We start from the raw sequence: 14,798 nt of genomic DNA on the forward strand, positions 1-14,798 counted from the left end.
CCGAACCCCAAACGAGGTACTGCAGGTGCTTCGCAGGGTGGCAGTGAGAAAGGTCAGGGGCACTCTGATATCTGACGAGTTTTTTTTCTCCTAAGTTACTCTTCCTTCCCTAAGGAGAGCAATAAAGGAGCACCCTAGCTACAGAAACTCATTTTGTCAGTCCCGTATGTCTTCTGCTTTTCTATCTTCATTAATAATATTAGTGTTAATTAGCCTTAGAAAACTACAACACAAAATCAGAACATGCAACACAAAGTCGTAATAACCCTTTCACACTAAAAAGGTCAAGTCTTTTACAGGTTGTGCCTATCACTTAGCCTTAAGATTAATACCATGTTGACATTCATGCTGCAAAACAGATTATTATAAACCTAGGTGGAGGTACCACATTTGTGCATACCCTTTACATAACTCAATCTGACACAAACTCATACAACATTAGATTCCATATCAAGTGGGCCAATGCAGAAAGCATAGCCAGAAAGTTTTGTAGTCATCCATCACCCTCGAACACAGAGGAAACAGATCACTTCTTCACTCCCCTGCTGTAAATGATAGAATTTACAGTTTGGAGGTGTGACAGCTTTACTCACAGGTGCTGTAAGATTCACTGATGACAATCACATTAGAGCTCCAACATCAATTTATAAGGTGCTCCTGAGCCTGCAAGGGCTTAACTTGAAGGAAAACAGCAAGGTTTTTTTAGTTCTGAGTTGTATAATGTCATGGTGGCATATTAGTGCATGAAAAGGGTATTTTTAAACAAGCAGATTAGTAATTTTATCTTTAGCATTTGTAATAAGACAAATATACACTGTTCCCCTGAGAAATAAAGTCACACATTTAAAATATCGCCTTTTTTGATACAAATTACAGTTCAAACTACATGTCAAAATATCCAAGGCTTTACCTGTGATGTTTGTCCCTCTAGAAGAGAAATAGTGTCACAGGTAAGGAAATCTGATTGTCTGCAATCAAAGCAGCTGTGAGTGCCTGAGATGATACGTGATTTCATGACTCAACTACCTTCCTCAATAGTTCCATAAAACCCTATACCAGGCTTATTATAAGATAAAGACATTTTAAAAGTCACTATGGTACAGCTTTTTGATGTTTATTTCCATCTATTACTTTGCCACATCTATGCTCGGAATATTCGCTAAATATGCAACCTGTAAGTGCTTTTCAATTTCAATGGAGCTGTTGAAACAGCTTTCCCTGAAGTGCAGCCCTCAACAAGTTGCCTTTCTGAATCATAACATGGACACAAACTTTCTGCTTGCTTCAGGCTATTGGTGCCAATAGTCTTGTTCAGATTTTAATTGTATCAATACTTTTTGTCCCTTAGATCTTCTTTGCAGGGATATAAATATCTTGAATGCAGAGTAATCAGATAAAGTGTAAACTGCGGAAGATGCGTGCAAAATACGTCTTTTTGCCTAAAGATAACTGCATGATAAGGCAGGAAAAGCCAGGAGCCAAACAAACAAGCTTGGCTTACCAATTTATCATTCTGGTACAACAGTAGACGAAGCAATTAAACCTGTGTCTGTTATTTGGCATCACTGATCTTTAATGTGTTTGCATTGATGTCATGCAAAAGGAAAGCTAAATCATTAACCAGAAGATAAAGCACAACATGAAACTGGATACAGTTGAATCAATTTTGAGGCTGTATGCCCTTTATAATCCCCTACAGTCATTTGTATTTCTTTCTGGGACCATTTATTAGCCTATCCCACCTATGTATATTGTCAACAGATAGTTTCTCACAAGGTACAGGAAAGGATAAGATGATAACTGGTTTAGAACCATAAAATAATACTATTTTCAGTAACATCAGTGGAAGACTATTGCAGTTCCCAAGAGACTCGTAATACCCTTCAGCTGATAGCATTAAAACTTCTAACACCCTTTCACTGATATTACTTTAAAGGTGTATTAAATCAATAAATTATCAGATACTAAAATGTAGTAGATAGAAATATAAAATAGTAAAAGAACTGTATATAAGTAACAAAAACCATATACTCACACTTGATTTGCTACTATTCACAAATCCTTGGTCCCCACAGGCCTTTGTAAGTCTGAGACACTGTTTCCTGTGGAAAAAAAAATATTCTAAGCAAATCTATCCTAATAGATTTAATTTTTTTAATATCACAACTTTCAGATTTGCACAGTTTTGAAAAGCATTCAGATTGAATTTGGAAAAAGATATAATAGTCCAGTGATATCATCTTATCCATTTTCTAGACTGTCTGGAACTCTCACACACAAATCTTCCTTGTCTCTTCCTGTTAAAAGGTTTGTATCAATAATCTCATGTAGTATCCTGTGTGATATTGCCATATTAGAGGAAAAAGAGATACACAAGGAAAACAGTTAAGTGTGTAGCAAGAATTGTATAGTAGGCAAATAGCACAGAGTACTGAATTTACACATAACAGCCTTGATTTCTTATACATCTTTAATCATAATCAGAATTTGGAAGTGGAGTATGTAGGTACTTGTGATGTCAGAATGATCAAGGGACATCTAGAAATACAGTATGCTGCGCAAGGGACAGGGATGATACAGAAGTCATTCCAAGTCACCCAAACCAGCTAAAATATTTTACTTTCCTGTTCTCTTATGTGCATTTTGATTCAATGGCAATGCACACACGAACACAGAGAAGCCCTATTCATCTCTTAATAAGGAGTAAAGAGGTTGAAGGACACTTTACAATAAAAATCCTTCAAATTTAATTTTGCAGCTCTTCAGATAGCCTCCAGAAGTATTCTTTGAATATTTATAAACATGTGGCATTTTCCATGCATAAAGTCATTCTGTTTTTGAATTTAATGTACCTCCTTCAATTTAAGGGTGACTAAATGTGCAGTGCATGAGAACATCCAGCTCACCAGCAGATCTGTACAAGAGATAGCTTTTTATTTTTTGCCAATAATAAATATGGAATTTAAGCATTCTTCCAGTGTACAAGGAATAAGAAAAAAAAAAAAATCATACAACTGCATCCACAGAACAGCTTCCTGTTGTGTTGTATAGTCTGAATCCTAGGTTGCTCTGTTACTTCGTTTTACTTTGGGAGCCTATGGGGCTGCCTTAGAAATTGTCTTAACATTTTTGTTTGTTTTAAACAAAGAGCTAAAGTAAAGTGGTAGCAGCAAAAAGGGAGGTGGAGGCACACCAAGAAGAGAAGCAAAACAATTGCTAGAGCACAGCAAGGGCCAGCTGCTCCCTCATAGCCTGGGAACCAAGGGGGACCCCAGGGTTAGCAAGGCAGAGGCCTTTCAGGCCAGCACCTACGTGATGGTACCTGAGCAAGGAAGCCCAGGGGAGGGTGGTATCCCCCAAGAATCCAAATCATCAGGCAAGTTCATGGTAAAGAGACTGTACCTAACCTGAACACCACCATCCCCTTGTGTTTCTAAAGGAAGGACTGATTATCCTAGGCTGAGGTTAAATAGAGCTCCAGACCCTTAGGTGGGATTGGTAGGGGAGTTGCAGGTGAGGCTGGTCAGGATTTTTAAGTCTCAGTAGTGCTCTCAGTAGCTGGAAGAATAGGAGAAATGTTAAAGAAAGGGAAAAGTAGGCTGCTTCATAAGGGAAACAGAACTGAGAGTGGCCATAGGTCAGGTAGGGTCCTACATTCCTACCCAGGATGAGCAGAGCTGTGTATAACCAAGTTCAGCCAGAATCCAGAGAGCTAGCCAAACCCATTCCAACATGGTAGGTCCACTGTCAAGCTGAAAAGCAAAGTTAGCAGGTCAGGGACAGGTCTGGTGGCAGTAACCTGTATCAGCGCTAGCCCAGCAGTCACCAAGGAAGTCTGTACTGTCAAGCCATGTCCAAGGTCAAGCAAGGATACTAAGCCTGTAGGTTACAGCCTGGATGAATATGGCCAGGCACAAGCAGCTGCAGTGTCACCAAGGCACATATTTGGAGTAAGAGCCTCCTCTTAAGCACTGTTCTTGCATGAGGGAGGGCAGATCCCCCTTGTGCCTTCTTTAGAGCCTGTCTTCTGCAGTCCAAGCTCAGGGGAGAGATTGCTCCATTGTGGGGTGCTGGCCTTGAGCATAAGCAGATGAACTAGGAACAGGGAGCATCCTGTGAGCCTGGACAATAGATGAGCTAACCTGTCCTTGTCTAGTAGTGTTTCTCTCTGGATGAAGGAAATAACCTCTTGCTAAGTGCTAAGAAGTAGTGGGAGTCTTAGAAGTCTTTTCCAGAAGAATCTTGTGAAGGAAGAGAAGTTGGCCAGCCTATGGCAGAAATAACAAGGGGCAGTAGTAGTTTTTACTGAAGAAAAGCAAGCAGGTAAAGCATGCTATCGGAAAAGATATAATCTCACACCAAGAAGAATGGGTAGAAAAATGCAAGAAGGTTAATAGGCAAGAAATGGGAAGGCCAGTTTTTGATTCATGGATAATGTGATACTGAAGTTAATGGATGGGTATTAACAAGCAATAAGGGGATGCTGTGAGGAAAACACCTTATGCCCAATCTGGAGGATTCAGATGGACATTTCTGATAGCTGGCTTGTTTCAGTGGCTGATAAGAGATGTGCTTGTGGAGAAACCTGAGTTTTGAAATTGGCAGCATACCCTTGGCTTGTATGTTTTTCTGGCTACAGTGTCTGTTTGTACAATGAAGGTTTAATGTGTAGTCAGTTATACTTCAGCTGTTAATTCCAAATATTAGCTCTTCTAAGTATGTTCCCTTCTTACATTGCTACCCTAGAAAAATATCTTTTGTAGCTCTCAATATTAATTCAACTCTGTTGTGTTAGTTTACATTCTTTGAAGAGGCATTAAGCAGAACACCAGACTTTACAGAATAAGTGAAGTAATAAATTATTTTGAAGGCATCAATTATCTGTGGAAGATAACATTACTATTACTAAGCATCCTTTTGTATGCCTAAAAAGGAGAAGAAAAGCATAAAAAAAGAGAGAGAAAAGCAGGTAAGGAAAAGAAAGCAAGCCTGAAATTCTGGAGATGGACAAATCCCTGCAAAGAGAAGTGTAATTATTATGCAAGAATAAGAAGCTGTAAGAATGGAGGCTGAAATTTAAGTCATTCCTGAGACCACCACGACCTGAAAACAGTCTTAATGAGAACAATAAAGGAAAATGTGGTGATGGAAAGGAATCTAAAAATGAGAAGCTGTTGATTAGAGGATTCTTTATTTTTTCTTTGCATTAGGTTGACATGCTGTCATTTCAAGGTAATAAAGTTAAACTCTGAAAATTGTTTTCTCTTGTTCTGTCACCAAAATGTTGGCAAATAGTGTAAATCTTAACTGCTTTTTGTATGAAATTAAATAGAAGCAACTAAATCTGTGCTGCAACTACAAGCTAGGAAACTGAAAGCCAGAGCTGATATTCTGTTTTACATACCCTGTAGGCAACCTAAATACTTAGGAGAATGCTTTGAGAGCATTGTCAGTTTTAATTTTGTATTGTATATCTTCTGACAGTTTGTTAAATACATATATGAATTATTTAAAAAACACTTATGTACATATTTAACAGTCTATTTGTAGATACTCAGCTCGCTGTTCCGACATGCATTCATGTACCATGTTTTTCAAGGGGTATTTTGTAATATGGGATTTTCAGCTAAGGAAACAGACCATTTATAATTTCTGAAATAATTACCATACAACCCATGCTGGTCCATAAAACCAAAGAGCAATTTCTGCCTCTTTTCCCTAATACAGCACCAGGCAGAACTCCAAATTAATTTCTGCATGTTCTTTCTCAATAGGAATGAGTGAGAACCGAGTGGGTTTTGTTTGGCTGGTTGGGGTTTTGGGGTTTGGGGTTTTTTGTGTGTGTTTGTGGGGGTGTTTTTTGGTTTTATTCATATATAAACAAGAACAGAATTTAAAACTTTGACAAGATGGTTCTTATCACACAAGTCTATGGTCTTTTAAAGAGGAGACACATTTTTAATATGTCAAAAGCAATTATTAAGGTCGTGGTATATCCAGTTTTGATCAGTTACCATATTCATCTAATCGCAAGAATTTTTACTGTTACAGATGATAGAAGAGACTTGATTTACATGTTCTCAAGGCTTAGTTTAGAATGATTTCTATTAATTCCTATTACCTCTGGAATTATGTGCTGCTTTTTAATATTAGTTTATTAAAATTCTGGAAGATCATCTTCTGGAGAATGCAATGCTCTGGGTTCTTTTCTGGTGAATTTGGGAATCTTGGTTCTCCTTGAATCTACTTCTTTTACCTAAGGTGTCCTTCTGAAGGCACTAGGCCAAAGTCTGATGTAGTTTAGGCATACTCATCATTCTGGCTTGGTAAAACCTGAGGCTTCAGTCCCTCAGACGTCGTGTGAATGTAACCTGTAATTCGACCACTTCAGATCCTTCTCCCGTACCTTGGCCTCAGCTGTATCATGGTCAATGATGGGTCCATAACCTCCAGACCTTCTACTCTTGCTTCAGAAAACTAAGAAAGGAAAAGCGACAAGGTGTGCTTGTTACTCATACGCTGTACCTGTAGTCATTTCATCAGGGTCTTTCTCAAGCTTGCCCTGGTGGCAGAACAATTTCTGCTGTCAGAAGTAGAGCATAAAGAAGTGGAAGGCCAACAAGCCAAGTAAAAATAGCATCCTAGGCCTGTACTGAGTGGCCCAATACGTATGTGGATACAACACAACCTCAGAGTTACCTCTGCATGTGGAAGTTGGATAATCCTACTATAGTCTTAGCTAATTAGTGATATGTTCATAGGAGAGGAACAGTGTAATTCTTTCCTTTGAAAGAGACCTTGATAGACCTTCCTGTGGGGGAGTCATGAGCAGAGATTTTAAGATTTGGCTTGATATTAACAGTGAGAATATTATAACGGAGGCATCAGAAGCAGCAGCAATAGGTGGGGGAGATGATCTCCAATATTTTATAAAGGGGGGGAGGAACTAAACTAGTTGAAATAACAAAACTCACAAGTAATTTGTAAAATGGAGCCTGTAGTTACCAAGATGCCTAATTAATTTTCCTTATTAGGTTGCTCATAACATTAAAATATTGTATGTCTCTGCTGTACGACAGTAGCAAACGTTCAGATAGCCTAGGCAGATCTTTTAAATAAACTGCACTGGCTAGAGGAGTTGAATTTTGTTATTAATCATGGAAAAAAAGTAAAGGTAATTGAAAAGGTTTCTTGTGGTTTGGAAATGCCTTCCAAATATTCATTAAACATTTAAGCGGCTAAATTTGCAGAATATGTTCCTGACATTGGCACTGGTTCTGTGGTATTTCTCTCATCAGATGGAAGGACTGTGTGTTATGCAGAGTGCATTCATGCATAAACAATATAATTTTCATAAATTAAAACCTCCCCTGCAGAAGGAACATCTGTGCCTGTCTTTGAATAAAAGATGGTGGCATGCGAGTTGCCCCTCAACTGACTAGAAGAATCCTTATGTTCAAGAAGAAGGTGCACAACCAAAAAGCAAGCTAGCCTGGGTCACCTTTTTCAATTTTATCTGGAATAGCGACATTCATCCCCCTCCCTCCCTCAGGTTACCCAGGATATATTTAGCTGAGTTGCCACTGACTGGGACAGGTTCATTGGGTGCTTGAAAAGTTGCCTTTTGGTTGCTAGGTTTTCAGATACAGCAACAGTTCTGGAGTGCGAACTGCAAGCTCGGACAGAACCGGCGTCGCAATGAATTCCTGTCATGTTTTCAGTAGGGCAGACCGGCAGCAAGGGTGCGGCAGCACTAGTGGAGGTTTGCAACGCTTACGCGTTGTGGATTTCCATAGCTATAAACATCTTTAAAATAGACTTCAACAGCTTGATTTCTTCTGGGAAAACATAATGATCTCATCCACAGGAGAGCCTGTTCACTTTCTACTGGATTTAAGTGAAATATTTATGAAAGCCCCTTCCGCTTTGTGACAGACTTAATACAAGGACCTCTTTAGTCTGTTTCTGACCGTAGGAGACAAAGACCTGTTGCTAATTGCTCCTGGTCATTAGGGGAATTGCTCTCCCGCAGGTTGTGTCTCTGGGTTCCTTAAGCCCCAGAATAATCAGTGAAGATTAAAGAAACACATGTTTCCCGTCTGGGAGGAGGGGAGATGGTGAATCGATAGCGCCGGTTCCAGGGCTGGCTGGCGGGGAAAGGAGCACCTGCTGCCGGGGCTGAAACGGCATTTTCCCTGTGTGCCAGGCCCGGCTGGGCGCGGCCAGCCGCGCCGCTATCACGGGACGAGCGCTCCCTCCGTAACTTGAGAGGAGAAACGGGGCTGAGTTGGGGTGGGCGAGGGGCTCTTGGCGCTGCTCAAACCGGCAGCCACAGCTCCCCAGAGAGCGGCGTTTCGGGTCCTTGTTTCCCTAATTCGCCAGCTCAGCATTGCCAAACGGCCCGTTTCGCTGTAAAGAAACGAACAAAATTCCCTCCCCCCCTCCCCCATCTTCCCTCTTTCTCTCGAAACCCCTCAAGGTAAGTAAAGAACCCATGTCTTTTTTTTTAGTCCAATTTTATTCTACAAATAATAAGTGTTGCACCTTTTATGAGCTATCCGAATAAAACAATAATCCCATAGGAATTACTTACACTAAGAAAAAAATAATGATCACATTTAAGGAGAAATGCAACATTCGACCAAATGTTCAATACGATGTTGTTGCCAAAGGACGGATGTTTTCCTAAAATCCCAGTGTGCATTACACCATAATATACAGGATTACAAACAAAATTACAGTACAGATTTATTCCAGTTGAACCAGCGTTACATTTCAAACAGCACTTATTCTGGACTGCATTGTACATGCAATAGCTATTGTTCTAATTACGGATTAAATGGTTTGAATTTGTTTCAAGCTACCGTACTAATCGACTACAATAGGTATATAGCCCGACTTTAACAACCTGATTAATTTTAGGTTCCGATTTAAAAGATGAGCATATGACAACCACGGATTGTGTGAACATGTATAAAATCATGCATTTATATCGCCTGGAAACATTAACATCTTCAAGTTCTCTTCAGAAAAACCACGGAATGCCAAGGGCTTCAAAGAATAAAAGAAACAGTGCAAATTGTATGTGATAGTCAAGCAGCTTTTGATTTAAAAAGGGTGTTGGCATTTGCTTATAATCTTTATATACAAGTTTGTGCAAGTAATGTGTTGAATTGATATGTTTTAATAGAAAATAAGTCTCTCGTTCTTATATGTTCTCAAGACCTAGGGGATCTGGTTCTTGCTGTAGGGGGGGGGAGAGGAAAAAGAAAAGGAAAAAGGAAAGAAAAAGAAAGAAGAAAAAAAAAAAACCAAACACAGAGACTTTCATGGGAAAGAAATTGCCCGGATTGTGCATTTCTTTTTTTCTTCTTCTTCAACTATTTGAAAGGAAGTAAGTGCTAAGGCAACATAACTTCTCTAAGCACTTTTCTGCTGGTTTAAATTAGTTAAATCATTTTGTATAAATTAGATATAATTCTACCTTTCCGATATGTATAAAAATTGATGAAGCTGCATGGTTTAAAATAGGAAATTCACGTTATAAAAAGTCATTAAAAATTCTGTACAAAATCACAACAAAATAATTCAGCATGGGAAAGGTAACAAGTAGTAAAACGTTGGTTGAAAAATAGAGATTTCATATATATTTTGTAATTGGCCCATCGCTAGTTTAAAAATTGCATAGATCCTAATTATTGCTTGTGATTTTGTTATCCCGATCAGGTAATTGGCGCGATCCCGGTGCCGCTGCCCCGCGTTTACAGCGTCACTCCGAGGACTGTAAACAAGGCGGTGGCCGCCGGCGGGCTCGGCTCTTCCCCTCCCCGTCCCGCGGCGGGTGGGGGGAGGCTCAGTCGTGGAAGATGGCGTTGAGCTGGGCGCTGAGGACCCGCTCGTGGTGCGGGTGTCCCTCGTAGGGCGCCAGGCCGTCGACCGGGAGCTCGCAGCGGGAGGCGGCGCCCGGGAAGATGGCGGCGTGCGATGGCGCGGCGGCCAGCGTGGCGGCAGCGGCCGGGTAGTGCATGGTGAAGGCGTAGCTCTTGTCGAAGTCGGCGGCCGGCTCGTGCTTGAAGGAGAAGTTCCCGTTGACGCTGAGGGGCGGGCTGAGCGGCCCGTCAAAGGCGGGGCTGGCGCCCTCCGCCAGGCCGCTCTCGAAGAAGGGCTCCAGCGCGGCGCCGTAGGCGTGCGGCGGCTTGAGGTGGAAGAGGTGGGAGCTGTCCATGGTGCCGTAGGGCGGGCTGGGGAGGCCCGGCGACTGGTACGGGTAGGGATGAGCCGGGAAGGGCGGCCCCGCCGCCGCCACGTGCGGCGGCACCTCCTGGCTCTGCTCGGGAAGGAAGGTCCGCGGGTTGAGCTGCAGGCAGCCGGCCACCAGGTTGGTGGTGGGCTGCGAGAGGCCCTTGCAGAGGGTTTGCACGAAGGAGACCAGGTCGGGGCTCTTGCCCGAGCGCAGGATCTCAGAGAGTGCCCAGATGTAGTTCTTGGCCAGGCGCAGGGTCTCAATCTTTGAGAGCTTCTGCGTCTTGGAGTAGCAGGGCACCACCTTACGCAGGTTGTCCAGGGCTGCATTCAGACCGTGCATGCGGTTGCGCTCCCGGGCGTTGGCCTTCATGCGCCGCAGCTTGAAACGCTCCATACGCGCCTTGGTCATCTTCTTCTTCTTGGGGCCCCGTCTCTTGGGCTTCTGGTCGTCGTCGTCCTCCTCCTCTTCTTCTTCCTCCTCTTCATCCAAGTCATCCTCCTCGTCCTCCTCCTCGCCGTTCCGCAGAGAGTCCTCCTCAGCCTCTCCGTGCAGACCCTCCAGGTCCTCCTCCTTCTTGTCCACCTCGTGCTCCTCGTCCTGGGAGCTGAGGCACTCGTCCGTCCAGCTTGGGGGGCCCTGGGGCTGGGGCTCGCCCATTAGCCCACTCTCGCTGTACGACTTGGTCATGGCGAGCCTCTGTGTCGCGGAGGAGACAGAAAAGAGCTGTGTCAGCACCAGGACAGGCAGCCGCGGCCCCGACCAACGACCCGCGGCGGGGGGAAGCCGATCCCCCCTCCTTGCTCCCCCCGTCCCCTCCCGAGGGAAGCCCCGGCCTCCCCACGCTGCCAGCGCAAAGTTTCAATTGTCTCCTTGGTCCTCCCTTATAATCAAGTTGACATATGTTCAAATGCCGTTATGTAACTCGCTGATATTAGCGGGGAATATAAGCAGATTACGTGTGCGTGGGGCAGCCCGGGCGGCACGGCGACAGCAGACCGGGAGGGTTTACAAAAAAAAATTAAATCCAAACAAGCAAACAAAAAAAACCCCCCCGCACAAAAAAATCCACCAAAATCACACCCTTTTTGCTGAATACGGAGGGGGAAAGGCGGGGGAACACGCACAGGACACCCGCAGGGGAGGATGGCCACCCCCTGTAGCCTGTCGCCGCCACTTTCCGCGGCTCCCCTTCGTCGCCTCCTTGCACGGGGCTTTGCAGCGCCCCGACGGGCACAGGGCATCTGCTCTCCCCACCCCTGACCGACGCTGCTCAGCCTCTCCCGGTCCCGCCGCCGCCCGCAGGACTGCCTCTTGGGTGCCCGCGGCGGGGGGTGTGCCGGGCAGCGGTAACAGGTGCGGGACCAGCCCCTGCTTTCCGTCTCCATCACCCTGTCAGCAGCAGACCGGCATCGTCCCCTTGGTTCCAGGGGGACCCTTGCTGGAGGAGTTGCAACCGTCCTCCGGTGGCATCGGGCACACTGGGGAGGAACAATGCCGCCCGCCCGCGGTGCGACTGTCCTTTGCGGAGGAGAGGGAGCTGAAGTTGGAGGGACACAGGTGGAAACACATATACATGTATAATATATGTGCGGACAGATGCACGCACATATTCATATTTATATGCGTATATGGACGCACATATGCATATACATATATGTGTATACACACACAGATGTGTGCGCGCGGATGGACCGACACAGGTGTGCCCTCACAGAGCTGCCCGCACACACCGGTGAGAGCGACCGGTCGCTTCCCGCGACCGCAAGCGACAATACCCCTCGACCACCGCAGACTCCTCTCCCAACCCGGTAGCCGCCGCTAATCCCTTTCCCTCGGAGAGATGGGGAGGTGCGGAAACAACCCATTTTCCCGTTACCTCCGTTGCTCAGCCTCTCCTGCGCGGTGACGGTCTCATAACCCCGGCACAGCTCTCCGCGCGAGCGGTGTGTTTTGGTGTTGTGGGGTTTTTTTCTCCCGAGGTTGCGCAGCGCCGGGCTCCCCCCGTTATATAGCGGGACCGAAGATGCGCGGCGGGGAGGGGGCCGGCACCGGGACCCGGGTACCGCGGCGATCGCCACCGCCCCAAAACGCGCCTGCGCCCCGCCCCGCGCCCCGCCCCGCCCGGTGGCACGCGCCATATGGCTGCCCACGTCAGGCGCGGCGGCAGTGGTGATGGGCGTCGTTTCACCCCCCCCACCCCCCCTTCTACGTTACACCCCTTATTTGTATGCGGCCGTTGAGTCGCCATCTGTCACCGGGCGGCCCCCCGGAGGCGGCGACGGAGAGGGAGAGGTGCGGAGCGGTGCCGCTGCTCTCCGCACCTCGCCAGCCCCGCCGCCGCTGGGGAGCCGCATTGTTCCCATTGTTCCGGGGGTCCGACCTCCACTCGCCCCTAACGGGCGCCTCTGACCCCCCTGGGACTCCCCCGCTGTGGTTCTTCTCCTGGGCTGCTGCGCCCCTCGTTGTGTTTCGCTTTCCCCAGGTTTTTGATGGAATTACCGCCGGTTAACGAGGGGAGTTTGAACTAGAGACGCTGAGCGACGGCTGTAAAGTCTTTAAACGCCCCGGCGGAGTTTGCAAACACCAGCGAGTTCTAGAGCTGTGCTTGAAAGAGGGAGATACCCCCTTGCCGGGTAACGGAGGGAGCTTTGCTACCGGCACACGTTATCTGGAGATTTAATAAAAATAATTTTAAACCATAATTAAAATCGCCTCATACGGAACCTGTAATTCCGCCCTGCGGAGACAGATTTGAAAGATATTTTTCCAGGTCGGGTTATTTTTAAAACGTTTCCCTCTCGTTCGTGACCTACATAGCCCTGGGGCTGACGGGGCGGCGGGAGGGGACTCCGGGTGGTAGTGATAGTAGTGATGTTTGCCTCCTCTGTAATCAAACACAGAGGGCAATGAGCTGCGTTTTGTTATTTCGAAGCTGGCCGGTTCCCCGTGCGAGGCGAGGGGCTGTCGCGCCGGGCCGGCGGGGCTGGAGCGGGGCGCGCTCGGGTCACCGGCAGCCGCGGCCCTTCCCTGGGGCACGGCCGGGGGGAAAGCGCCGGTGCCTGCCCGCCTACCGGCAGCCCTCGCCTGCAGCGAGCCCCCCTCTGGCCGCAGAGCTGCCCCCAGGCAGGGGCTGGGGTCCGGAGGATGCCCGAGCTCCGGGCGGCTGAGCAGGGTGTCCCGCCAGGCCCGCCGCTCCCTCGGGAGTGCGACTCCCTTAACGGTGCGCTGCCGGAGCGGACTTGGTTTGGAAGCGGTGAGGGTTGGACAGGTATGCGGGAGAAGAATGTGACTGGGCCAGCCCCGTCTCAGCTGCGGGAGAATGTCCCCCGCGTTTGGATGGGACTGGCTGTGAATACATCCGGGAGCGTGGGGGGAACACCAGGCAAGGACACCGGGAGGAGGCTGAACCCCGGTGACAGTGAGAGCTTTGCGGTGCTCGTGTGCCTCTGGGAGCTTTCACACAAACACCTTCCCTGAGAGCAAAATAAAGTCAACAAACTGTGGGTAGACAGCTAAGTGTGCAGACAAAGAGGCAGGCAGCAGGGCCAGAGCCTGCCGAGGGGGACTGGTTCCGCCCCGGCGGCAGTGGGCGAGGGACACGTGTGGCCGTGGAGGAGCCTGTCCGGCAGGTACAAGGTGCTCCCTGTTGCAGCCCGTCGGGGCCGAGACCGGGCGGTGTGCTCCGTTGTGGCGAGGCTCGCCGCCGCACCGACTTCATCCTTCCCGCTCCTCTGGCCACTCCGGCACTGCTTCTCCTCCCGATCTCTCAGGCAGCCGGCTCTGCTTTCCCCGCTCGGGCCGTCCCCTGGCTTCGCGGCTCCAGTTTCCCACCTTTCCTGCCTCTCCTCTCCCCCCAGCCGCTTGATTTTATCGCTCCAAGCGTGCTTTTTTTTCTTCCTGACCTACAGACTCCTCCTTCTCCATCTGGCTTCTAATTCGGCTTCTGCTTATTTTTCCTCCCGAATCCTCTTTCTTTTTCCTTTTCATTTTCCTTTTCTTTATTATTTTCCTTTTACTTTTGCTTTCTTTTTCTTTCTTTCTTTTTTTTTTTTAATTTTTCCTTTTTCTTTTTCTTTTCCTGTTTCCTTTTCCTTTTTTATTTTTTTCTGTTATTTTTGCCTTTTAGCCGTTTTCTTTTCCTTCTCTCTCCTTTCCCCCCCGCCTCCCTCCCCTCGCCCTCTCTCCCTCTCTCCCCCTCTCCCGCAGCGCGGCACGCGAACCGCACGCGTCCCAACAAAGCCGCGGCCCGGCCCGGCCCCGCCGGCTCCCGCCTCATCTGTTGCCTCGGGCCCCGGCAGGAGGGGAAGCCCTGACGCTGGCTGGGGCCCTGAGGGGCGGGCGGTGGCGTGTGGCGCTGCCGGGTCTCAGCCCTGGCCTGGCCGGGCAGGAGCTGGGAGTAGAGGGGAGTTGTTGCGGGGGGAGCAGCATTGTGCAAGCGCCTTAGAGTCGTTGTCCGGAGCGCGAAATCTGCTCCCGAGGAAATCTCTTGGGTTTGCGGCATTATCTTAATTAAGATAATTGATTCATATTGCACCTGCGAGAGTGCGGGGAA

At 47.2% G+C, this 14,798-nt stretch overlaps 1 protein-coding gene across 1 annotated transcript; it reads right to left on the reverse strand.

Annotated features, from left to right (window-relative positions):
• Window positions 1-9,853: 9,853 nt before the first annotated feature.
• NEUROD1 (neuronal differentiation 1) lies at window positions 9,854-10,939 on the reverse strand (the record flags this gene model as incomplete). The annotated part of the gene is made up of 1 exon (XM_080621879.1): window positions 9,854-10,939. The coding sequence occupies exon 1, from the start codon at window positions 10,931-10,933 to the stop codon at window positions 9,854-9,856; it is 1,080 nt and encodes a 359-aa protein (XP_080478005.1). The 5' UTR covers window positions 10,934-10,939.
• Window positions 10,940-14,798: the final 3,859 nt, after the last annotated feature.

This window comes from Psittacula echo (assembly GCF_963264785.1).
Source record: "Psittacula echo genome assembly, chromosome: 6".
NCBI lineage: Eukaryota > Metazoa > Chordata > Aves > Psittaciformes > Psittacidae > Psittacula > Psittacula echo.